At 64.4% G+C, this 25,175-nt stretch overlaps 2 protein-coding genes across 5 annotated transcripts; one reads left to right on the forward strand and one right to left on the reverse strand.

The window, feature by feature from the left end:
* The first annotated feature begins 286 nt into the window (after positions 1–286).
* Positions 287–6,565, forward strand: SPC24 (SPC24 component of NDC80 kinetochore complex). Of its 4 annotated transcripts, none has more exons than XM_030546065.1 (6): positions 287–321; positions 4,536–4,735; positions 5,201–5,345; positions 5,545–5,637; positions 5,935–6,011; positions 6,264–6,565. In XM_030546065.1, the coding sequence occupies exons 2-6, from the start codon at positions 4,570–4,572 to the stop codon at positions 6,368–6,370; spliced, it is 588 nt and encodes a 195-aa protein (XP_030401925.1). In that variant the 5' UTR covers positions 287–321; positions 4,536–4,569; the 3' UTR covers positions 6,371–6,565. The 4 variants fall into 4 exon arrangements, with proteins under 4 accessions (XP_030401925.1, XP_030401928.1, XP_030401926.1 ...); XM_030546068.1 differs by lacking the exon at positions 287–321 and adding an exon at positions 975–1,129; XM_030546066.1 differs by lacking the exon at positions 287–321 and adding an exon at positions 1,701–2,098.
* Positions 6,471–17,262, reverse strand: KEAP1 (kelch like ECH associated protein 1). The gene is made up of 6 exons (XM_030546055.1): positions 17,157–17,262; positions 12,045–12,691; positions 8,661–9,346; positions 7,726–7,931; positions 7,290–7,466; positions 6,471–7,175 (listed from the first exon to the last, which is right to left on the reverse strand). Exons 2-6 carry the CDS (start codon positions 12,585–12,587, stop codon positions 7,009–7,011), a joined length of 1,779 nt encoding a protein of 592 aa, XP_030401915.1. The 5' UTR covers positions 12,588–12,691; positions 17,157–17,262; the 3' UTR covers positions 6,471–7,008.
* Between the last annotated feature and the right edge of the window lie 7,913 nt (positions 17,263–25,175).

Raw genomic sequence — 25,175 nt, forward strand, 5'->3', positions numbered from 1 at the left:
TGCCGCCACCTGGTGGCAGCTCGGGTAAAAAGCGCTCCCGCGGACACAGCAGGAAGGAGCGCATGCGCAATAGCAGGGACGGGGGCTAATGGTCCCTCCCCTACTGCGCGTGCGTGAAGTCGCCAATTCCCCCTCCCTCCGGTCTTTTTTTCAAAAGCGGCGCGAGCCGGGCGGGCGGCCTCCGATTGGGTGAGGCGGGGCGGGCGGGCGGCCAATCCCCGGCGAGCGGCGGCCGCGTGGGCCAATGGCCAGGCGCTGGGGGCGGGGCGGGGCTGTCTAGGTCCCGCCTCCTCGCCAGAGCGACCGGGCGAGCGGCTGGAGGTGAGCGCGGGGCCCGGACCCTGGGACCCCCCCCCCCGGCCCCGCTCCCCCCGGACCGACCCCCCCCCGGTCCCGCTCCCTGCCCCGCCCCCCCCGCGGGCCCCCCCGGTGATTGACTCACTCCTCGGGCGGGCTCAGCCCCCCCGGCCGGTTGTGACCCCCCCTTTTCCGAGGGGCGGGGCTCCCGGGCTGGGTCTGCTCCGTGCCCCCCCCGGCCGCTGGCTCTGCCGGCCCCGCCCCGCCCCGGTGCCCCCCCGGGGCCGCTGGCTCTGCCGGCCCCGCCCCGCCCCGGTGCCCCCCCGGCCGCTGGCTCTGCCGGCCCCGCCCCGCCCCGGTGCCCCCCCGGGGCCGCTGGCTCTGCCGGCCCCGCCCCGCCCCGGTGCCCCCCCCGGCCGCTGGCTCTGCCCGGCCCCGCCCCGGTGCCCCCCCCGGGCGCTGGCTCTGCCCCGCCCCGCCCCGGTGCCCCCCCGGCCGCTGGCTCTGCCGGCCCCGCCCCGCCCCGGTGCCCCCCCGGGCGCTGGCTCTGCCGGCCCCGCCCCGCCCCGGTGCCCCCCCCCCCGGACGCTGGCTCTGCCGGCCCCGCCCTGGCCGCCGAGGGAGCTGCTGGGCCAGACGCCCGAAGGCTGCGCCGGGAGCTGGGGGGAGCCGGCCCGTGGGAACGGCGGGATTGGAGCCAGTCGCGGGCACCTTCGCGCCGGGAGCCTCCCCGGGCCCATCCTCGCTGCCAGGCTAAGCGGGGCTAGGCCCCCCCCCCCCCCCAGCAGACTCCGCGCTTCGGGCCTGGCTCCCCACCCAACGGGGGCCGCAGGTTAGCGCTGCGGCTGGAGCCGACCTGCTCAGTCACTCGCCCGCTGCTGGTCCTGGTCCCTTGGGTAGGGCTCCCACGTGGAGCCGCGCAGCCCAGCCCGAGTTAACCCGGGTGCTCGGAGCTGGACGTGTGCTGCAGCCATAGCCAGGGTAACTCCACTTAGCCTGTCTCCCGTCAGAGCGGCCACACTGGCCCTGCTTTCCCCTGTGAGGGGCTCGGGCTGCCAGGCGCACGTCCCCCAGAGCCTGCTGCCGGTCCTGGTCCCTTGGGTAGGGCTTCCACGTGGAGCCGCTCAGCCCAGCCCGAGTTAACCCGGGTGCTCGGAGCTGGACGTGTGCTGCAGCCATAGCCAGGGTAACTCCACTTAGCCTGTCTCCCGTCAGAGCGGCCACACTGGCCCTGCTTTCCCCCGTGAGGGGCTCGGGCTGCCAGGCGCACGTCCCCCAGAGCCTGCTGCTGGTCCTGGTCCCTTGGGTAGGGCTTCCACGTGGAGCCTCTCAGCCCAGCCCGAGTTAACCCGGGTGCTCGGAGCTGGACGTGTGCTGCAGCCATAGCCAGGGTAACTGCACTTAGCCTGTCTCCCGTCAGAGCGGCCACACTGGCCCTGCTTTCCCCCGTGAGGGGCTCGGGCTGCCAGGCGCACGTCCCCCAGAGCCTGCTGCCAGTCCTGGTCCCCTGGGTAGGGCTTCCACGTGGAGCCGCGCAGCCCAGCCCGAGTTAACCCGGGTGCTCGGAGCTGGACGTGTGCTGCAGCCATAGCCAGGGTAACTCCACTTAGCCTGTCTCCCGTCAGAGCGGCCACACTGGCCCTGCTTTCCCCCGTGAGGGGCTCGGGCTGCCAGGCGCACGTCCCCCAGAGCCTGCTGCCGGTCCTGGTCTCTTGGGTAGGGCTTCCACGTGGAGCCGCGCAGCCCAGCCCGAGTTAACCCGGGTGCTCGGAGCTGGACGTGTGCTGCAGCCATAGCCAGGGTAACTCCACTTAGCCTGTCTCCCGTCAGAGCGGCCACACTGGCCCTGCTTTCCCCTGTGAGGGGCTCGGGCTGCCAGGCGCACGTCCCCCAGAGCCTGCTGCCAGTCCTGGTCCCTTGGGTAGGGCTTCCACGTGGAGCCGCGCAGCCCAGCCCGAGTTAACCCGGGTGCTCGGAGCTGGACGTATGCTGCAGCCATAGCCAGGGTAACTCCACTTAGCCTGTCTCCCGTCAGAGCGGCCACACTGGCCCTGCTTTCCCCCGTGAGGGGCTCGGGCTGCCAGGCGCACGTCCCCCAGAGCCTGCTGCAGCAGGAATGAGAGGCCTGGTCGGTCCTGTTCGCCTGGCAGGCCCCAGCCACCAGCACGCTGCAGCCAGGTGGTCGGGTCTGGCTGAGAGCTCACGCCCAAGCTGCTCTTTCTAGGTGACAAATCTCAGGAGCTGGCCCAGACTGAGGTGTCAGGAGAGGAGGTTTGGGAACAAATTGATAAATTAAATAGTAATAAGTCACCAGGATCAGATGGTTTGACCCAAGCGTCCTGCAGCAATTCACATATGAAATTGCAGAACTAACTGTGGTGTGTAACCTCTGGCTTAAAGCAGCCTTGGGCCCAGCTGCCTGGTGGGTAGCTACGGTGATGCTGATTTTGAAGGAGCCTGGCAATTCCAGGCCGGTTAGCTTAACTTCAGCCCCAGGCAAATGGAGTGACGTGATGGTGAAGAGGAAAATGGTCAGACACACAGAGATGAGCCTGATTTGTGGCGGGAAGTCAGCAGGGCTTTTGGAAGGGGGAAGCGTGCTGCCTCCCCGTCTGCTGGAATTCTCTGGGGAGCTCAACAAACACGCGGACAATGGTGATCTGGGGGATATAGCGTACCTGGACTTTCCGAAAGCCTTTGACAAGGTCCCTCAACAAAGGCTCTGAAGCAAAGTGAGCAGCCGTGGGACAAGAGGGAAGGTTCCCTCCTAGATCAGTAACTGGTTAAAGAGAGGAAATAGAGCAGGAATAACTGGCCGGTTTTCAGAATGGAGAGAGGTAAATAGTGGTGTCCCCCAAGGGTCTGTACTGGGCCCAAGGCAGTTAAACATATTCAGAAATGATCTGGGAAAAGGGGTGAACAGTGAGGTGGCAAAATTTGCAGATGATACAAAACTACTCAAGATAGTTAAGTCCCAGGCAGACTGTGAAGAGCTACGAAGGGATCTCACAAATCTGGGTGTCTGGGTAACACAATGGCCGATGAAATTCAGTGTTGGTAAGTGCAAAGTAACGCACAGTGGAAAGCGTAATCCCAACTATAGGTACAAGATGAAGGGGTCTAAATTAGCTGGTACTGCTCATCCGCTCTGTGTGCGGCAGCCGTCAGAAAGCGAACAGAATGTTAGGAACCGTTAGGAACGGGAGAGATAAGAAGCAGAAAATATCATGTTGCCTCTATATAAATCCATGGGACGCCCACACCTTGAATACTGCGCGCAGACGTGGTCGCCCCATCTCAAAAGAGAGATGATAGAATTGGAAAAGATGCAGAGAAGAGCAGCAGAAATGATGAGGGGGCGGAACAGCTGCCATGTGAGGAGAGATTAGCCAGGCTGGGACTGTTCAGCTTGGACCAGAGCCAACTAAGGGGGGATCTGCGAGAGGGCTGTAAAATCACGTGGATTTTACAGGGAGAGTGAAGCAGGAAGTGCTGTTTACCCCTTCAAGAACTAGGGTCACCCAGTGAAACTAACAGGCAACAAACATAAGGAAGTACCACTTCACCGACCACACAGTCGGCCTGTGGAACTCACTGCCAGGGGATGTTGTGAAGACCAAAAGTATAACGTGGTTCCAGACAGCGTTAGCTACGTTCCTGGAGGCTGGATCCCTCAATGGCTGTTAGCCAGACTGGCAGGGACACAGCTCCCTGCTCTAAGTATCCCTAAACTCTGCCTGCCAGAATCTGGGACTGGACGGCAAGGGGTGGCTCACTTGATAATCGCTGCTGAAGCAGCTGCCACTGGCCGCTGTCAGAGACAGGCTAGTGGGTTAGCTGGACCGTTAGCCTGACCCAGTCTGGCTGCTCTTAGGTGCTAACTTGCATTCACGTGGCCGTAAAGCCGAGCCCTGGGAGACTGCGGGGCAGCGAGCGGCTGTGGGCAGTTAACCAGGGAGTGACGCCCTCTCCACAGTGATTCATCATGGCCCTAGAGAGATCCTTGCTAGGGGGATGCTGCATCCCACCCTGGAGGCCTTTTCCACCTCTGCCATCTGTGGGGCCCTAACCAGAGCTGCCTTGTGGGGGGGGGGGTCATGAAAAGGAGCCACTGAAATGAGTTGGGGGGTGGCTCAGGCCTGATGGGGCTGGAGGGGACTGTGGGTAAAGGAACGGGGGGGGGCGCAGAATGGGACTGGAAGCCGTACAGGGTCTCACACCCTGCTCTTTTACCGCAGTGCCTCTGAGTGTGGGGAGCGACCGCCCACAGCCATGATGAACGAGCAAATGCAGGAGATGGAGGAGGTGAGCAAGGAGCTGCTGAAGCTGCTGGCAGCAGGTGGGGCCGGGAACTTGCTGAAGAGAAGCCTGGACAAACAGGAGAAGATGTTTGACAAGCTCCTGGATACGCAGCTGACGGCAGCGCAGCTGGTTAAAGGTAGGTGCTGCCCCTCTGGAGCCCAGTGGGGTGTGGCCCCACTGCAGTTAGCTCAGGCTCTTCCCCTGCCCCCCAGCCCTCTCCCCAGAGTGGGGGGTGCTGCCGAGCCAGGCGGCTCCCTGGGGTACGGTTCTAGCTTGGCTGAAACCCAGCCCGAGGCCTCGCTCGCTTGCTCCGTGCCCAGGGAACCAATCAGAGAGCGGCTTAGCTCCCCGCAGCACCAAGATCCGTGCGGTGGCCAATGGGGGGACCCAGCACCAGGCTGGACCCGGTGACCCCCCCTGCAGGGACGCGCCTCCCGCCGCGGGGACCCGGTGACCCCCCCTGCAGGGATGCGCCTCCCGCCGCGGGTGGAGGGAGCAGTGTGGCTTGGCTGGGGTCACTCGGCGCACATCAGGCCCCCTCCCCGAGAAGGGCGGGTAGCGCCCCTAGCTCTGGTGCAAAGGCTGCCTCTCCCCCCTGCAGATCTCCTAGCCACGGAGGAGAAGGTGGCTCAGAAGCTCCTGGCAGGGGAAGAGGAGCTGCAGAGCAGCCTGCAGAAGGTGCAGGCGATGGAAGAGGAACTGCGGAGAGCCAGGGAGGACGAGGCCAGCCTGAGGGCTGACAGCAGATATCCTTCCTGCCTGGAGCCCCGGCTCGCTCAGCTGCTGCCTGCGGCTAACTGCCGGTGCTCTGCAGGCCCAGCGCGCCCCTGGGTGAACCCTGAGGCTCAGCCCCAGGCCCGTGCATCTCCCAGGGTGGGTGGGCCTAGCCGGGGGGGCAGGGAGGGGAACCAGTCAGAGCCACGCTTCCTTCACTGCCTGCCATACTGCCTTGCGGAGAGAGCTGGAGGAGCTGAGGGCCGAGCTCGGACGCCTGCAGGACGACATGGAGGACGACGCTGGCGTGGTCCATTCTGCAACGTGAGTGCGGGGCAGGGAGGGACGTGCCAGCGCCCTGCCCGGCCGAACCCAGGGCTCTGAGCCGTGCTGCCGGCCATGGTTAAAGGGCTGGAATATCGCACCCGGGCTCTGGGGCTAGGGTTTCGCAAGCAGGCACAGCGCAGCCAGCTGCTCTGGGGATCCCTTCAAGGCCCTGGCTCCCCCACCAGGCTCCTAGAGGGGCTGAGGCGGGCCTGAGCCCCACCCAAACGGGATCCAGCCTGGGACCCAAGGGCCACGTGCTGGGCAGGGCCAGGTGCTAACAGCTGCATCCCACAGGTACATGGCGCAGCTTTATTACAAGATCAGCCGGATCGACTGGGACTACGAGTGTGAGCACCCGCACATCAAAGGCAGTATCCTTTGGGGGGTGGGGGGGAGACCTGCAGATCAAAGGCAGTGTCCTTTGGGAGGTGGGGGACACCCGCAGATCAAAGGCAGCATGTTTCGGGGGGCGGGGGAGAAGAGGGGACACCCACAGATCAAAGGCAGTATCCTTTGGGAGGGGGGACGACATTCGCAGATCAAAGGCAGCATCCTTTCTGGGGGTGGAGGGAACACCCCCCTGGCTAGCAACCGTGTCTGTTTCCTTACCCGCCTCCCCCCAGTCCATCACGGCCCAGCCATCGCTCAGCCCATCAGCCTGGACAGCAGCCAGCTCTCCCGGTGCTTCGTCAGCGACTACCTGTGGAGCCTGGTGGACACGGCCTGGTGATGCGGCCCCAAGCCAGCCCTGCCGACTGGCTGTGCACGGGCGGGCGACTGAGGCCGGCTCGGGCCTCGACCGCGGGAGGGAGGACGGACGGACCCCGGGCTAATCACAAAGGGATTTTTTATTCATGTAACAATCAGCGTCTGAAATCATTAAAACCCATCGCCCAGCTCGGGCTGGAGCGGGACTGGTAAGAGACACTCGGCTGGTCTGTAACTGCAGCTGCTGCCAACCCTGCTGGGGCTGCTCGTCCGTTTGCTCCCAGAGCCCTGGGGAGAACGTCCCCCCATCCCCGGCACAGCTGCCCTGGCCAGGGGAGCCGAGCCGAGCCGAGCCGCCCTGCCTGGCCCGGGAGGCAGAGACCCCGCAGTGCTCCCTGGCCACCTTGCACAGAGGCTCCTCCCGAACAGGGAGGGGGCTGGGAAGACCCCACGTTCCCATTTCTGAACTACAGGGCAGGTGGGAAGGGGGGTGCATTGCTGGGAGGGGGGCAGCACTTCCCTGTCCCCACCCCCCTTGGCACTTGGAAAAATGCTTCCCCCCTAGAGTGGGGGAGCAGCAGGGGGCTGCCCGGCCCGGCTGGTTAACACTGACCCCTGCGCTGGGGGGGGGTTAAGGAGCCACCCCAGCCGGGCACAGCGCTAGCAGCAGTCGAGCTGCTGGTCCACCTGCTTGCGGCATGGCTCCATGGTGATGGCCACCCCCACCCCGCTGCGCCCGGACGTCATGCGCGTCACCTCCGTCCACGTGTCGGTGGCGGGCTCGTAGCACTCCACGCTGTCCAGGAAGGTGTGCCCGTCGTAGCCGCCTGCGGAAGGGAGAGGCTGTTGCCATCACTCAGTTCCCGCTGCCCCATGCCAGCCAGGAGCAGCTGAACCTGCCCAGCCAGGACGGGCGTAGGCCAGGGAGCCCCCCCACTCACCCAGCACGTAGATCTTGCCCTGGTGCACGGTGACGCCCAGCGCACTGCGCCGGTGCCCCATGGGGGCGACGAAGGCCCAGCTGTCCGTCTCCACATCGTAGCGCTCCACGCTGTGGAGCTGGTCCGTGCCGTCGTAGCCCCCCATGGCGTAGATGCAGTTGTTGAGGGCACAGACGCCTGTGGGAACATGGAGCAGCAGGGTCAGCAAGGGGTGGGGGCAGCACGCACCAATCCCAGCCAACGTGGGGGGGCAGGGACCAACACCCCCCTCAATCTGCACAGGCAGCAGCAGCTGAGTTAGGCCCAGCTCTGGCATCTGTTTAGGGTCCCTCTGCGGCGAGCTGGTGCCCAGCTCCCCGAGCCAACACAGCCTGCCTGGGGCAGGGGCAGCGCGCTCCCCACCCTGCCAGCAGAAGGCACCTGGCCCCTCGCTTACCCGCTCCGCTCCGGATGGTCTGCATGGGGGCGATCATGCGCCACTCGTCGCGCTCCGGGTAGTAGCACTCGGCCGAGCTGAGCCGGCTGGTGCCGTCAAAGCCGCCCACGGCGTAGAGGAGGCGGTTCAGCACGGCCACCCCCACGCCGATCCTGCGTGTCAGCATGGGGGCCACTAGCTGCCACTCGTCCCGCTCCGGCTCATACCTGCGGGGCCAGAGGGCAACATCAGGCACCAGGGGAGGCAACCGGCTGGAGGAGTGCGCGGGGAGCGGCACGGACCGGGGCCCCGGGCAAAGCTCTCTGCTCCCGAGCCAAGGGGACGGGGGAGGCAGCTGTGCCACTGCCCGGGGCAAGTCCCATCCCCTCTGGGTGCCTCCGGTCCTCGGCCAGCCTTTGGCTAGGCTGGGGCAGGGACTCTCACGAGGCACCAGCGCCATGGACACCTGGGTCCTGCCCCTGGTTCATGGGGCCCGGGACACCTGGGTCCCAATCCTGGGCTGTGTCACTGGCTTGTAGGGGGCCCGGGACTCCTGGTTCCCAATCTTGGGCTTTGTCACTGGCTTGGGAGGGTCCGGGACGCCTGGGTCCCCATCCTCAGCTCTGTCACTGGCTTTGGGCGGGGTGGGGGGGGGCCAGGATGCCTGGGCTCTGTCACTGACTTGTGGGGGGCCCGGGACGTCTGGGTCCCCATCCTGGGCTGTGTCACTGGCTTGGGGGGGGCCCGGGAGGCCTAGGTCCCCATCCTGGGCTCTCACGCTTGGGGGTCCAGGATGCCTGGGTCCCCATCCTGGGCTCTGTCACTGGCTTGGGGGGGCGGCGAGACGCCTGGGTCCCCATACTGGGCTCTCATGCTTGGGGGTCCAGGACGCCTGGGTCCCCATCCTGGGCTCTGTCACTGGCTTGGGGGGCCCAATCACCCAGGGGCCACATCACCTCTCCACGCTGTTGTGGTGGATGCAGCCATGCGAGCCACCCACGGCGTAGATCAGGCCGTCGATGACGCCCACGCCGATGCGGTTGCGGGGGACGCTCATGGGGGCGCAGGGCGACCACTGGTTGGTCATGGGGTTGTAGCAGTCGAGGGCATTGGAGTCCATGTTGCCGTCGGGCGAGTTGTTCCGCCCCCCGACGGCGTAGAGGAGCCCCCCGACCACGCAGCCGGCCAGCCCGCTGCGGGGCACCTGCAGGTCTGCCAGCCGGAGCCAGGAGCCGTCGCAGGGGTTGTAGGCTTCCAGGTAGCTGAGCGACTGGCGGAAGTACCCACCGGCCGTGTAGATGAGCTGGCCCACCTTGGGGGCGCGCGTGGCCATGCCCTTGGTGGGCTTGTGCAGGGTGAGCTCCTGGAAGATCTGGGCCAGATAGTCCTTGCAGCGGGCGTCCGCCTGCAGGAGCTCGCACTTCTGCAGCTGGGTCTGCAGGAAGTGGGGGGTGAGCGAGTGGCAGCGCACGGCCTGCAGCAGGGCCTGCACGTACAGCCGCCGGCTGGCGCAGTCGTACTGCACCCAGTTGATGCAGGCGTGGAAGACCTCAGACTCGCAGCGCACGTTCAGCTCGTCCCGGCTGATCAGCGTCACCAGCTGGCAGTGCGAGAGGTTGAAGAACTCCTCCTGCTTGACCACCTGGGGGGGAGAGGCCGTGACTGGGGGGCGCATGGGGACAGGCGGGGGGTGGGGGGAGCCATAACTGCTACTGCAGGCTGTAGCACTAGAGGGTACTGCCATCACAGGCATGGGAGCAGGGTCAAGGCAGAGCCCAGCTCAGGGGGTCCCTCCAGTAACAGGGGGGGCGGGGGCTTTGCAGCCCCGGCTCTCCTGTGGGGGAACCCTTGATAAATCAGACCCCACCATCACCATCCCAGTCCATTCCCCTCCCCCCAGCAATGTGCTCATGGAGGCAGCTGGGGCAAAGGGCCCTAAGGCAGGATGGGGGGGTCTGCTCTGCCTCCACGTGGGCCCCTTGGGAGCGGTGCGGGCTGGGGCAGCACAGGGAGGGAGCCCCACCCAGGGCCTGTTTTCTGGGTTTTGCCCCACGCCTGCAGCTCTGCCTGTGTTCCTGCTGCCTGCCCCCAACTCAGCCCCACACTCACCCCAGCAGGCCCAGGCCTCACTGCAGCCCACCCCCTCAGCTAGGGGCCAGATCCTGATGGGGAAGGGACATTCCCCCCACCCTCTACCACTAACCCCAGCAGCTGGATTGTTCCCCCCGCACCGCAGCTGCAGCCTCGCTCACCCCACGGCCCAGCCCCCTTACTCAGGCCTGAGGCTGCAGCTAATGGGGCCTGTGACCAGTTCCCAGAGGTGCCCCTGTCTACACCTGACCTGATCCCTGGAACCGGGATGTGCAAAGACCCGGGTGAGCCCTGCATGGACGTCACCCTCCTGCGGGGGTGGGGATTTGTGGGACCTGGTTGGGTTGGAGACCTGGCGCCACACGCTGACCAGGGCTTGTGGCCCGGAAGCTGACGGAGCTGCACAGGGGAGGCCGGCAGGAGTTTGGGGACCGTAGGTCTGGGGATGAAGAGCCCCCAAGGGCAGTGGCTGAACTTGGGGCCTGGCCCAGGGAGATTTGGATAAACCCAACATTGGGGGAGCAGCAGCACCCATGCAAGGGAGCTCAAAGACCCACAGGGCAGCAGAGTGCACGTGAGCAGGGGCGTGAGAACAGGGCTGTGTCCGGCACCGCAGGGCTGCCCAGCCCTCCCAGGGACCCGCGGGACAGCATTCGGAGCAAGGCAGCCACACAGCTGGGCACCGGGGCGCTGGCCAACGGGCTCCCAGCCCAGGCACCTCCTGCTGAACGCGCCTGGGCTTGATTCTTCTTCTGTTTGTCCCAGAATCTCCCCCCCGACGCCCCGCTGGGGGTGGGCCAGTGGGGCGGCAGGGGGGGAGATTCTGGGACAAACAGAACCCTTGGAAACCCTGTTGGAAGCCGAAGGGCTGAGACTAGGGCAGGATTCGCACCTGAAGCTGTTTGCCCCACTTCCGGCTCCACTTGCTGGGCAGGCACCGGAGGGGGTTGGGGGGGTTCCCCACCATCTCAGCCCCATGGAGTCACTCTCCCTGGCAGAGCCAAGGGCCAGGACAAGCCCTGCCAGGGAGCAAGAAGCTGAGATGGGAGGTGCCAGGCAAAATACAAATATCTCGGCGGGGGGGGGCTCAGCAAGCAGCTACGTGCAGCGGGGCGGGATGAGGGGCGGCCCCCACCCAGCTCCGCGGGGAGATGAGTCAGGCCTGCTCAGGCGGAACCTCCCTGGAGCCGGGTGCTGGGACCAAGGCAGCCAGCAGGGGCCAAGCTGAGCCCGGGGGTGGCTGAGACCCAGGCAGGGCAGGGCAGGGCAGGGGGACGGCCAGGCAGGTTTCCCCTGCCGGGGGCTGAGGGAAGTCCCAGAGAAGTGAGGCTGCCGCTGGTGAGCGAGGCCTGGTCAGGGAGTCAGGGGGCCTGGGCTGCAGCTGAGGGGGCTACACAAGGGGGAGGGGGGTTGGCAGGACCCCAGCCCAGTTTCAAACTCAAAGGCGTTGGGGTGGTGCAGGAGAACTCCCCGGGCACCCCTGCTGGGGCCATCTCCCGGCCCAGAGAGGACGTGACGCTGCTTGGAACCAGGCTAAGGACCCCTGTGGGGCCGGGCTGGGTGATGGGAAAGGAACTGAGACCCGGCTCCGTTCTGCCTCCAAGGGGAAGAGAGGTGGCCAAGTGGGAATTCGCTGATATTCTGACAGGCCGTGCAGGGACTCGGGCTTGGGACAGGGGTTACCGAGGGGTTTAATTGCTGCTCCACACTGAATGCCTGGGCCCCTGTCAGGAGGCCGGGGTGAGGACAGGCCTGCGGAGGGGCTCAGCAGCTCTCACGGGGACTGACAGAGCCGGAGATCCACCCAGACGGACCCACAGCAGCTTGGCCGGGTGGAGCCCAGGCTCAGCCGCATGGCCCATGTCAGAGCCTTTGCTGCTCAGCGCCAACCGGGGGCCGTCCCAGGGCCGGGGGCTAAGGATCCTGTCTCTGCTTGGGGAACACGGCCAGGGGTCACTGCCAGTCCTGGCTGAGCCGCGTTGGTCCCTGCAGAGGGGCCAGGGCTGGGTCCGGCGTCGGGCTCAGCTGGGTCCGGCGTCGGGCTCAGCCAGACCCACGGGGCAGAGCTCAGGGCAGGCAGCAGGAGGGTCGGAGCCCAGAGGCTCAGCCTCGGAGGCGGTGAGGCGCGTGGCCAGGCCTGCGGGAAGAGCGGGTCCCTGGGGGCTCTGGCAGGCCGAGGGGCTCCTGCCAGGGGTAGCACCAGGCCAGGGCTCTATGGCGCACCCCATCCCACAGCCCCGGCCGCTCACCTCGCCGAAGTTCATGTAGATGTACTCGCGGGCCCGCTGGTGCAGCTCGATGCAGCCGATCTGCTCGGCGAAGTTGGCGATGCCAATGGCGTTGCTGGGGTCCAGCTGCTGCACCAGGAAGTCGCAGCAGGCCTTGACCACGCTGTCGATCTGGTACATGACGGCTCCGTTCATGACGTGCACCACGCACTTCTCGCCCACCGAGATGGAGGCCGTGTAGGCGAACTCGATGAGCCGCTCCATCACCTTGGGGTGGATGCCCTCGATGGGCACCACCTCCATGGCCTGCTCCCGCAGCCCCGTGGTGAACATGGCCTTGAAGACGGGGCTGGAGGAGGCCAGCACCACCTTGTGGGCCTGGAAGTCGGCCGGGGGGGCGTCCTGGTAGCGCACCCGCAGGGTGACGTCACACAGCTGCTGGTTCAGCCGCAGCTGGTTCATGATGCCGAAGGCCTGCTTGGTGTGCTCCTCCAGGGTGTAGCTGAACGAGCGGTGCCCGTGGTGAGACGGCGTCACCTCTGCCTTGCACTCCGGCGCGTACATCACCGAGGCCGGCGGGGGCGCATCGCAGGGGGCAACTGAGCTGGAGGGGGGGCTAGGCCAGCAGGAGTCTTACTGAGCCCTGGGGCACCACAGCAACACCACACCTGCACGGGGAGGGAGACACGGGCTTAGACGGGGCCCCCACCCCTCAGCCCAGGGGCCAGCCCGGCTCAGACCGAGGGGCTCTCTCCACACCGGGCAATCAGGAGCCTGACCCCCTGTACGGCCAGCCGCAGCCCCCAACGAGCCAGGCCAGAGGGGCCCCGAGGCTCCCCCTTGGGAGCTGCGTTGGTGGTGGTGGATCTGAGCATGAACGAAGAGGAATCACCAGTAACGAGGGTCCAGCTCAGCCGTGAGGCGAGGTCTGGGCCACGGGCACCTGGTGCAGCCGGGGACCCCAACAATTCAGCAGGATCAGGAAAAGGGTCTGCAGGGCCGAAGCTCACCCCAAGCAGCCCCCTATGCAGCCCTGGAGCCCAGCCCCCCCATACAGCCCCCCTCCCCCAGCTCTGTGCAGCTGTCACTGACTGGAAGTGAACCCAGCTCATTCCCCACTAACCAGGCTATAAACACAGACTCTGGACCCCAGACCCAGCCCCTCCGATTGGCCCCCCCTGGAAGGGGGCATGTCACACTGACACAGTCACTGCCCAGAGGGGACCTGCCCCGAGCGCTAATACAGGGGGTTGTTTGGGCTGGATCGGGGGTAGGGAGGCTGCAGCTAATACAGGTAACTTCAGACAGGCCCACCCCCCCACCCACACACGCCAGACCCCCCTTGCTTGGCTTAGACTCAGATCGGGTGGGCTGCACCTAGCACCACAGGGCCTGAGACACAGATGGCGGGGACTGGGAGCTACCATAATACACCTAATAACGTTCAGCACCCAGCGCCATGGGGGCCTGGGAGCTACCATAATACACCTAATAACGTTCAGCGCCTAGCGCCGTGGGGACTGGGAGCTACCATAATACACCTAATAACGTTCAGCGCCTAGCGCCGTGGGGGCTGGGAACTACCATAATACACCTAATAACGTTCAGCGCCTAGCGCCGTGGGGCCTGGGAGCTACCATAATACACCTAATAACGTTCAGCGCCTAGCGCCATGGGGACTGGGAGCTACCATAATACACCTAATAACGTTCAGCGCCTAGCGCCGTGGGGGCCTGGGAGCTACCATAATACACCTAATAACGTTCAGCACCTAGCGCCGTGGGGGCTGGGAGCTACCATAATACACCTAATAACGTTCAGCGCCTGGCACCATGGGGGCTGGGAGCTACCATAATACACCTAATATCATACAGCGCCCAGCGCCGTGGGGACTGGGAGCTACCATAATACACCTAATAACATTCAGCGCCTAGCGCCGTGGGGGCCTGGGAGCTACCATAATACACCTAATAACGTTCAGCGCCTAGCGCCGTGGGGGCCTGGGAGCTACCATAATACACCTAATAACGTTCAGCGCCTAGCGCCATGGGGGCTGGGAGCTACCATAATACACCTAATAACGTTCAGCGCCTAGCACCATGGGGGCTGGGAGCTACCATAATACACCTAATAACGTTCAGCACCTAGCGCCATGGGGGCCTGGGAGCTACCATAATACACCTAATAACGTTCAGCGCCTAGCACCATGGGGGCTGGGAGCTACCATAATACACCTAATAACGTTCAGCGCCTAGCGCCGTAGGGGCTGGGAGCTACCATAATACACCTAATAACATTCAGCGCCTAGCGCCGTGGGGGGCCTGGGAGCTACCATAATACACCTAATAACATTCAGCGCCTAGAACTGTGGGGACTGGGAGCTACCATAATACACCTAATAACATATAGCGCCCAGCGCCGTGGGGACTGGGAGCTACCATAATACACCTAATAACATTCAGCGCCTAGCGCCGTGGGGGCTGGGAGCTACCATAATACACCTAATAACATTCAGCGCCTAGCGCCGTGGGGGCCTGGGAGCTACCATAATACACCTAATAACGTTCAGCACCTAGCGCCGTGGGGGCTGGGAGCTACCATAATACACCTAATAACGTTCAGCGCCTGGCACCATGGGGGCTGGGAGCTACCATAATACACCTAATATCATACAGCGCCCAGCGCCGTGGGGACTGGGAGCTACCATAATACACCTAATAACATTCAGCGCCTAGCGCCGTGGGGGCCTGGGAGCTACCATAATACACCTAATAACGTTCAGCGCCTAGCGCCGTGGGGGCCTGGGAGCTACCATAATACACCTAATAACGTTCAGCGCCTAGCGCCATGGGGGCTGGGAGCTACCATAATACACCTAATAACGTTCAGCGCCTAGCACCATGGGGGCTGGGAGCTACCATAATACACCTAATAACGTTCAGCACCTAGCGCCATGGGGGCTGGGAGCTACCATAATACACCTAATAACGTTCAGCGCCTAGCACCATGGGGGCTGGGAGCTACCATAATACACCTAATAACATACAGCACCTAGCACTGTGGGGCCTTGTTCATGGCTGGGGGGGGGGCACCTGGGAGCTACCATAATACACCTAATAAATGATGTCCACCTCCAAACACACTGAGCATCCCCCTCACTGACTCACAAGGATCATTTCTGCTCTCAAGGTCTCTGTCCGTCCCATCCCCCGGGCCCAGATCTGCCCAATGCTAATTGGCAGCCCCCTTGGATTCGGAGCCCAGGCCAGAGGGTAGGATTTCCCCGTCCCAGCTAACCTCTGCCCTAGTCTGTGCATCACGGTAGCACCTGGAGACCATGGCCCTGTTGTGCCAGGCGCTCCCCAGGCTGCGAGTGACAGTCCCTGCCCCAAAGAGTCACAGTCTTGACAGACACCAGGTGGGAGGGTAAACTGAGGCATGGAGAGGGGACATGACTTCCCAAGTTCATCCAGCAGGCCAATGGCAGCGCTGGGGATGGAACCCAGGTGTCCTGAGTCCCAGCCCAGTGTCCTAGCCACAGGTCATGCTGGGCACTGGGTGTCTGTTAGATTCTGCTTTGTGTGCGGCTCCCCAGGAGCAGAAAACCTGCATCAGAGCTCTGACAGGAACGTGGATCCCGTCCACCCCACTCAGCCTATGCTGTCCTGGGGGCCCAGAGTGGCTCACAAGCCAGGGGAGCATCCAGCATGGGTGCTGGCAGGGAGAGATCAGGCCTCTCATGCTTCAGCTCAAGAGAAACGTCCATTAGGTGTTAACAGCGTGGGGCCTATGACACAGCTGAGCCAATCTGATGCCATCCAGCAGGGGGCAGCAAGCAGTGCAGGTCCCTGTTCCTCACTCACACACTAATTAGCACAGTACCATGACTCCCATTATATAGATGGGGAAACCGAGGCACAGAGAGGGGCAGGAGTTTGCCCAAAGCCAGGAATAAAGGTCAGGATTTCTGACTCCCAGCACCCCCTGCTCTAACCCACTAGGCCCCAGCCTCCTCCCTGGGCCAGGATTGGAACCCAGGAGTCATGAATCCCAGCCCCCAACCCACTAGGCCCTAGCTCTCCCAGGGCCACACCTGGAACCCAAGAGTCCTGAATCCCAGTCCCCTATCCTCTAACTCACTAGGCCCTAGCCCCCTGCCAGGGCCACGGTTGGAACCCAGGAGTCCTGGCTCCTGCCCCCAGGACAACCCCCCCAACAGCCTGGTGCATCACCCAGCCCGCACCCACCCAGGCCCAGGGAATTCGGGGGTGGGGGGAGGCAGCGTGTGGCAGGGGAGCCCCAGCACCAAGACAACGTGTTGCAATTTCACTGATGCAGCCAGAAACGGAAAATATTAACCAGGCCGCGCCGCCCCCCCGCGTGGGCAGCCCCCCCCGCCCAGGGAGCTGGGCATGGGAGTTGTAAACAAGGTCCCTGCACGGAGGGGGGCAGGGCTGAGCCACCGAATCGGTGATCCCCCCCCCCCAGCTCCGCTCACATACGTAGGTATTTCGGGCACCTTCCCCTTCCGAATGTGGGGGGAGGGGGTTAACCCCAAATCCAGGAATAATCCCCCAGCAGCCAGACACCCACCCCCGGAAACCCGAAGGCTCTTGGGGGGCCAGTGGAGCGGTAACGAGAAAGGCTGCGGGGGGGGCATAGCCTGGGGGGTGGGGATCCCCCCAATCTAGGAACCTTCATTCGCCAGCCCCCTGTGAGAGCTACACATCCACCCCCCTCCCCCACACGGTCCAATACACCCCAACCCCCCCGCCAAACAGCTGGTTAAAGCTACCGAGACAAAGCGCCACCTGGGCCCAGACGGGGGGGTTCGGCCGCGACCCCCCTCCCCGCTTCTCCTTCCACCGCTCCCAGCTCAATGGACCCCCCGAAAATTCATCTCAGGCCCTCGCTCCCCCTCTCGGGATTTGGGGGTCTTACCCCCACACTTCACGGGGGGGTCCGTGGCATTTCCGGGAGGAGCCCAGGCTGGGGGGGGCTGGGGATCCTAGTGCAGCCTGCGGGGGGGGGGGGGCAGTTGATGCCCTGCCCCGGAGCCCGGCTGGGAGGATCCCCACGAGCCCGGGGGGGGCGGGGAAGAAGGGGTCCCCTCTCGCCGGGGGGTCCACTAACCTAGCCATGGCCCCGGCCACTGCCCTCCTGGTCCGCCCGCTCGTCCCGGGCGGCCCCGGCTCGGCTCCTCCATGGCGCAGGCTGGGGCTGGGGGGGGCGGGGGAGTCACCGTGACTAAGCAGAGCCTGGCCGCTGTCAGAATAAGAGTCCCCGGGTTCCCCGCCCCCCCGGCCGGATGGAACGCGGCGGCCGCGGCGTTCGGGTTCGAGGAAGCGGCGCATCCGCTCCGGGGCGGGCTGAGCGGGGAGCCCCGGGGGCCCGAGCCTGGGCGCAGGGAGCGGGCTGGAGGCCTTTCCGGCACGCCCCTCCCCCCTCCGTTTTGGGGGGCGGGCGGGCGGGTGTCGCTTGGGTCCCTGTGACTGGCCCCCCTCGCTGGCCGGGCCCACGCCCCACGCAGCTCCTGGCTGCTGTGAAATAACCGGCCTGGGTGCGGGTGGCGCTGCCCTTCGCCCTCCCCGGGGAGATGCACCTGGAAGGGGACTTTGCACCCGGACAGGGAACGTGGCCCTGCAGCCAGGCGCTCCCAGGATCCCCTGCTCTGTCCCCCCCCCCGGCCCTTTCACTGGAGGGGCTCAAATTACCGGGGAATGGGGCAGGGGCCTGTCCCCTCTGGGGGGCACTAGCTCCCATCTAGCCCTAGGGCAGGGACTGGCTGGCTCCAGGGGTGGGGAATGGGGCAGGGGCCTGGCCCCTCTGGGGGGTGCTGGCTCCTATCCGGCCCCAGGGCAGGGACTGGCTGGCTCCGGGAGTGGGGGATGGGGCAGGGGCCTGTCCCCTCTGGGGGGCGCTGGCTCCCATCACTGGCCTTGCTCCTGTCTGGGGCCCACGTGAACTGAGTTTGCAGGGTCTCAGTCCAGCACAGAGGGCACCAGCTCACTGTGCTGAGAGCCTAATGGGCCATGGAGCCTGAGATCCCATGGGAGAGCGGTTCCTGAGGGCGGGGGGGGGGGGCTGATCTGGGAATGCCTCAGCTGGCAGTGGAGGGTCTGTTTTACAGCCCCCTCTCCTCAGTGCAGAGCGGGGGGGTTTAATGGGCCTGTGGAATGGAGGTGGCTGGACTTTGTGGGACATGCCCTGCCCCGAACACTGGTGGTCATGTGATTCTGAAAGTTAAAGTGGGGGGAGTAAAGGGGGGGGCACCCAGGATCCCCCCTCCCGCCTTGGAGGGTTGAAAAGCCATTTGGGTCTCGAGCGAGTGCACGGGCCCGACTCATTCCCCTCTCTGTCTGCTGGGAGCCACCCGCACCGCTGGGCCCCTTCTTCCAGCCTCGGGCCCCATCCTGTCCCGCAGGGTAACTCCCCAGTCACCCCGGAGAGCAGGGAGATGAACCCAGCCCCCTTCTTCCTGCTGGGCTCACCTGCACCTCTTTGGAGAGAGGTCAGGGCCTCAGCTCAGGCCCTCGCTGCCAGAAACACTGACAGCTGCATCTCGGCACCAGGCGAGGGATCCCTGTGTAAACAGTCTTCACGCTCCCCCCCAGAGATGGCTGCATCTCTGCGGCACTTGTGGTGCACACAGAGCTCTGGCGGCACAGCGCCCCCTCTGGGTGACTCAGGCGCAGTGGCAGCCAGAGCCATGTCCTGCCACTCGTGGCTGAGGCTGCCCGGGGGTTGCTGGTGCCAGGTACTTCCCATGCTCCTTGCCCAGGTACCTGTGTGCCCCTGTGCCTGGTGCCCGGGTTTCGAGCCCTGCAAACCCTCCAATATCCTCATACCGTGTTTGCGGATCACAGATTGGATCCAGATACAAATGAGCTGGATAACCGTACTCAGAGAGTAGTTGTTAATGGCTCCCAATCCTGCTGGAAAGATAAAACAAGTGGGGTTCCGCAGGGGTCTGTTTTGGGACCGGTTCTGTTCAATAGCTTCATCAACGATTTAGATGTTGGCATAGAAAGTACACTTATTAAGTTTGCAGACGATACCAAACTGGGAGGGATTGCAACTGCTTTGGAGGACAGGGTCAAAATTCAAAACGATCTGGATAAATTGGAGAAATGGTCTGAGGTAAACAGGATGAAGTTCAATAAAGATAAATGCAAAGTGCTCCACCTAGGAAGGAACAATCAGTTTCACACATACAGAATGGGAGGAGACAGTCTAGGAAGGAGTATGGCAGAAAGAGATCTAGGGGTCATAGTGGACCACAAGCTGAATATGAGTCAACAGTGTGATACTGTTGCAAAAAAAGCAAATGTGATTCTGGGATGCATTAACAGGTGTGTTGTAAACAAGACACGAGAAGTCATTCTTCCCCTTTACTCTGCGCTGGTTACGCCTCAACTGGAGTATTGTGTCCAGTTCTGGGCACCGCATTTCAAGAAAAATGTGGAGAAATTGGAGAGGGTCCAGAGAAGAGCAACAAGAATGATTAAAGGTCTTGAGAACATGACCTATGAAGGAAGGCTGAAGGAATTGGGTTTGTTTAGTTTGGAAAAGAGAAGACTGAGAGGGGACCTGATAGCAGTTTTCAGGTATCTAAAAGGGTGTCATCAGGAGGAGGGAGGAAACTTGTTCACCTTAGCCTCCAATGATAGAATAAGAAGCAATGGGCTTAAACTGCAGCAAGGGAGATTTAGGTTGGACATTAGGAAAAAATTCCTGTCAGGGTAGTTAAACACTGGAATAAATTGCCTAGGGAGGTTGTGGAATCTCCATCTCTGGAGATATTTAAGAGTAGGTTAGATAAATGTCTATCTGGGATGGTCTAGACAGTATTTGGTCCTGCCATGAGGGCAGGGGACTGGACTCGATGACCTCTCGAGGTCCCTTCCAGTCCTAGAGTCTATGAGTATCTGCGCAGGGCTCTACCACTGCTCGGGTGACAGGCCCTGCCCTGGGCTGCATTTTCCCTGCAAAGCCTGGTGCCCCACATGTGGGGGGCAGCAAAGCAGGAGTCAGGACAGGTGGATTTTCACTCAAGAGGACATGATGCTTCAAGGTCACAGCACTAGGGAGAGAACCCAGCAGTCCTGGCTCCAACCCCCTCCCCCTGTTCTAACCTATTGGACCCCACTCCCCCCCCCAGCTCAGGAAGGGGAATGGGGTCTAGTGGTAAAAGCAGGGGTGGGGAGAGGCCTGGGAGCCAGGACTCCTGGGTTCTCTCCCCAGCTCTGGGAGGGGAGAGGGTTCTGGGGGGTTAGAGCAGGGGGGGCTGGGAGCCAGGACTCCTGGGTTCTCTCCCTGGCTCTGGGAGGGGAGTGGGGTCCAGTGGTTGGAACAGGGTAGGCGAGGCTGGACAGGGTCAGTGCCCTGTGATCCCCCAGCGGGGAGCTGGGTGAGGATGTGGGAAGTGAAGGGTGAGGGGAGTCCCCAGGATTTACTCCCCAGGTCCCTGTGCTGGAAGTTAATGACCCGGGCTCGGGGCAGGTTCAGAGCTGGGTGGGGGCAGGAGGCTGCAGGGGGCCGGCCGTTCCTGGCCCCGCCCTTGGGGCGCTCACCCCCCACCCCGACCCTCCCAACCCCCCATGTCATGTCAGCTTCTGCCCAGCCAGGCGGTCAATACAGGCACCAATGCCAGAGAGCGCCACCTGGCGTGAGGATCCTGCACTGCAGGGAGCATCCGCAGAGGGGCTCAGCAGACTCCAGCAGCGGGGCCTAATGGGTAGAAAGGGAGCCAGGACGCCTGGGTTCTATCCCCGTTCTGTGAGGGGATGGGGGTCTGGGAGCCAGGACTCCTAGGTTCTCTCCCTGGCTCTGGGAGGGGAGTGGGGGCTAGTGGTTAGAGAGGTGGGCTGGGAGCCAGGACACCTGGGTTCTGTTAAACGTTCTCTCACTGGGTGACTCAGAGGGCCTGGGACTTGGATTTCATACTTGCCCTTGAGGTGTCAGGCTCTGAGCAATGTGCTAGAAATCACCAGGGGCCTCAAAACCGCCCACGGGGTCCCTCCTTCCAGGTCACCCCACCTCAGCTATTCCCCAGGGACATCGAGGGCAGCAGCCCTCAGCCACCACTTGACCTGGCCATGGGCTGGGCCACTGCAGCCGCTCCCCTCGGGCCTGAAGTCTCCTGATTAACGGTTCCAGCCGCTGCCTCCCTGCCAGCTGTCAGGAGCGACCCAGCTATTGCTGCCCGCTGTGGGTGCCTGCTGGTAACTCTACCAAGGCCAGGGTGTTGCACCCAGCGGGGGAGCCCGAAAGTGGGACTGGGAGCCCAAAGGACTCGCTGCCATAATAGTGGGAGCAGGAAATCTGTTCATTGTTTCAGGTGGGATGGGGTGGGCAAAAACCCCCCGACTGCAGGAAAACCCGAAGTCACTCGTCAGGTGGCGTAACAGAATTTCAGCAACGTCCAGCAAACTGGTCTCTTCCTTCACTTTAGGTGAGGCTGAATCCTGACCTTTACGCGCAGGACGGGGAGATTTGATGTCTGTGATGACAGGAGCTGGTTTAAGCACTGTCTGGCCAGGGGCCAAGTGGGGGCGTGGGGACCCCGATCTCCTTATCAGTGGCCTGGTCTAGAGTTACCGGCTGAACGGGCAGATGCAAGGGGATCAATATTGATTATGGGGAACAGCCCCCCACACTGAACCCCCATCCCACCCCCTTCTGAGACCCACACCCGTCCCGCCACTGAAAAAGCGCCTCCTAGCGCTGCCCTGGGGCACGTCATAACACACAGCGAAGGGCAGAGGCCGCGATCCTTGGGGACGAAACCTCTGTCGGACCTGCCCTTCTCTGCATTTCATGCCCCCCCCACGCGGGGGCAGCTGGGAGGTGAGTGACCCCAACTCTGTCCCTGAATGACCCGCAGGGTACAGGCCTTCGGGCCATTCCCCAGCTGGCCACAAGAGGGCGCTCCGATATAGCTCAGAGAACCACTGGGGGACACTATCCATGGGCCAGAGAGATGGGGGGGCGGAGTGAGTCCTGCCCCCCAGCTCCACTGCTGCCCCCCTGGGCTCCCTCCACTCTGCCAGTGGCTCTCAGTCCAGACCTGCAGCCCCCTGCTATCCCAGTCCTCCCCCCCAGCTCAGCCAGTGCCCCTCACCCCTGACCTGCAGCCCCCTGCTATCCCAGTCCTCCCCCCCCAGCTCAGCCAGTGCCCTTCACCCCCGACCCGCAGCCCCCTGATATCCCAGGCCTCCCCTGCAGCTCAGCCAGTGCCCCTCACCCCTGACCCGCAGCCCCCTGCTATCCCAGTCCCCCCCAGCTCAGCCAGTGCCCCTCACCCCCAACCCGCAGCCCCCTGCTATCCCAGTCCTCCCCCGCAGCTCAGCCAGTGCCCCTCACCCCCGACCCGCAGCCCCCTGCTATCCCAGTCCTCCCCCCCAGCTCAGCCAGTGCTCCTCACCCCCAACCCGCAGCCCCCTGCTATCCCAGGCCTCCCCCGCAGCTCAGCCAGTGCTCCTCACCCCCAACCCGCAGCCCCCTGCTATCCCAGGCCTCCCCCCCAGCTCAGCCAGTGCCCCTCACCCCCGACCCGCAGCCCCCTGCTATCCCAGGCCTCTCCCACAGCTCAGCCAGTGCCCCTCACCCCCGACCCGCAGCCCCCTGCTATCCCAGGCCTCCCCCGCAGCTCAGCCAGTGCCCCTCATCCCTGACCCGCAGCCCCCTGCTATCCCAGACCTCCCCCGCAGCTCAGCCAGTGCCCCTCATCCCCATCCCGCAGCCCCCTGCTATCCCAGTCCTCCCCCCCAGCTCAGCCAGTGCCCCTCACCCCCAACCCGCAGCCCCCTGCTATCCCAGTAATCCCCCCAGCTCAGCCAGTGCCCCTCACCCCCGACCCGCAGCCCCCTACTATACCAGTCCTCCCCCCCAGCTCAGCCAGTGCCCCTCACCCCCGACCCGCAGCCCCCGATATCCCAGGCCTCCCCCGCAGCTCAGCCAGTGCCCCTCACCCCTGACCCGCAGTCCCCTGCTATCCCAGTCCTCCCCCCCAGCTCAGCCAGTGCCCCTCACCCCCGACCCGCAGCCCCCTGCTATCCCAGGCCTCCCCCCAAGCTCAGCCAGTGCCCCTCACCCCCGACCCGCAGCCCCCAGTCCTCCCCCCCAGCTCAGCCAGTGCTCCTCACCCCCGACCCGCAGCCCCCTGATATCCCAGGCCTCCCCCCCAGCTCAGCCAGTGCCCCTCACCCCCGACCCGTAGCCCCCTGCTATCCCAGGCCTCCCCCCCAGCTCAGCCAGTGCCCCTCACCCCCGACCCGCAGCCCCCTGATATCCCAGGCCTCTCCCGCAGCTCAGCCAGTGCCCCTCACCCCCGACCCGCAGCCCCCAGGCCTCCCCCCCAGCTCAGCCAGTGCTCCTCACCCCCGACCTGCAGCCCCCTGATATCCCAGGCCTCCCCCCCAGCTCAGCCAGTGCCCCTCACCCCCGACCCGTAGCCCCCTGCTATCCCAGTCCTCCCCCCCAGCTCAGCCAGTGCCCCTCACCCCCGACCCGCAGCCCCCTGATATCCCAGTCCTCCCCCCCAGCTCAGCCAGTGCCCCTCACCCCCGACCCGTAGCCCCCTGCTATCCCAGGCCTCCCCCGCAGCTCAGCCAGTGCCCCTCACCCCTGACCCGCAGCCCCCTGCTATCCCAGTCCTCCCCCGCAGCTCAGCCAGTGCCCCTCACCCCTGACCCGCAGCCCTCTGCTATCCCAGTCCTCCCCCCCAGCTCAGCCAGTGTCCCTCATCCCCATCCCGCAGCCCCCTGCTATCCCAGTCCTCCCCCCCAGCTCAGCCAGTGTCCCTCATCCCCAACCCGCAGCCCCCTGCTATCCCAGGCCTCCCCCCAAGCTCAGCCAGTGCCCCTCACCCCCGACCCGCAGCCCCCTGATATCCCAGGCCTCCCCCCCAGCTCAGCCAGTGCCCCTCATCCCCAACCCGCAGCCCCCTGCTATCCCAGTCCTCCCCCGCAGCTCAGCCAGTGCCCCTCCCCCTGACCCGCAGCCCCCTGATATCCCAGGCCTCCCCCCCAGCTCAGCCAGTGCCCCTCACCCCTGACCTGCAGCCCCCCCCTTTCTGCTGTCCAAGGAAGGTGTTTGAGACCTGAGTCTGCCCTGGCCAAGGGGCAGCCGTGGGCAGCCGGGAACGGTCTGGGAGCCGGGCAGCACACGGGGCGAGTCCCAGGCCACGGCCGTGTCAGGCTGAGCTGTGTCCCTGCCTTACCCCATTTTCCTGAGGAAACTGCACCATGTCCTGCCTCGCCTCCCCGCACCCCTGTGCCGACCATGCCAGGGTCACTACCTCGGCAATCCCCCCCCCCAGCCCAACTGCTCCCTGGGGTGGCCTGGTCTCTGTGCCCTGTTCAGGTGCAGCCCACTCAGACCCAGCAAACTGAGCTCGCCCCCATGCTGGATACCTGGTGACCCTCCCCCCATGCTGGGGTGCCCCCGAATCACCCCCTCCCCCGAACAGCAGAAACCATGGCTGCCACCCAGGGACCTGGCACCGTGGCTCTGCCCACCCAGGAAGTGCCAGCAGAGAAGGGGGGGGAGGACAGGACAGGGAGTGCCAAGGAGGCTTTTTATTACAAACCTGTTAAAAAAACCAACAACATGGGGCCCCGAGAGGCCTTAATTTACCACGAGTGAGGGGAGCGCAGGGCCTGGCCAGAGAGCCCCCAGGCAGCGTGGGGGTGCGGATGGGGGGGGTCTCCTGTACTGGGTCACCAGAGTGGGAAGTGGGGTGTGCTGAGCCTCTGGGAGGGGGCCCAGGGGTTGTAATCTGGGTTGTGCTGGCCATGGGAGGATCTGGGATCGGCTCTGCGCCGGGGGGGCCACATGGGCCGTAGGATCCGGGATCGGCTCTGAGCCACGTGGGGCGTGGGATCCGAGATTGACTCTGCACCAGGGGGCTGCGGGATCTGGGATCAGCTCTGAGCTGGGGGGCTGTGGCATCCGGGATCGGCTCTGCGCCGGTGGGCTGCGGGATCCGCTCTGTGCCGGGTGGGCTGTGTGGGGCATGGGATCTGGGATCAGCTCTGTGCCGGGGGGGCTGCGGGGGCTGCGTGGGGCGTGGGATCTGGGATCAGCTCTGAGCCGGGGGGGCCATGTGGGGCGTGGGATCTGGGATTGGCTCTGTGCCGGGGGGGCCAC

This window comes from Gopherus evgoodei, unplaced genomic scaffold (assembly GCF_007399415.2).
Source record: "Gopherus evgoodei ecotype Sinaloan lineage unplaced genomic scaffold, rGopEvg1_v1.p scaffold_40_arrow_ctg1, whole genome shotgun sequence".
NCBI lineage: Eukaryota > Metazoa > Chordata > Testudines > Testudinidae > Gopherus > Gopherus evgoodei.

Bases quoted from the DNA above. Each gene is read 5' to 3' on its own strand.
- KEAP1 (XM_030546055.1), bottom strand. From the start codon at position 12,587: ATGTACGCGCCGGAGTGCAAGGCAGAGGTGACGCCGTCTCACCACGGG. The intron at 9,347-12,044 runs GTGAGCGGCCGG...TCTCCCCCCCAG, and splicing joins TCTACATGAACTTCGGCGAG to GTGGTCAAGCAGGAGGAGTT. The intron at 7,176-7,289 runs GTGAGTGGGGGG...TCCCTTCCGCAG, and splicing joins GGGCAAGATCTACGTGCTGG to GCGGCTACGACGGGCACACC.
- SPC24 (XM_030546065.1), top strand. From the start codon at position 4,570: ATGATGAACGAGCAAATGCAGGAGATGGAGGAGGTGAGCAAGGAGCTG. The intron at 5,346-5,544 runs ATATCCTTCCTG...TGCCTGCCATAC, and splicing joins AGCCTGAGGGCTGACAGCAG to TGCCTTGCGGAGAGAGCTGG. The intron at 6,012-6,263 runs GTATCCTTTGGG...GCCTCCCCCCAG, and splicing joins GCACCCGCACATCAAAGGCA to TCCATCACGGCCCAGCCATC.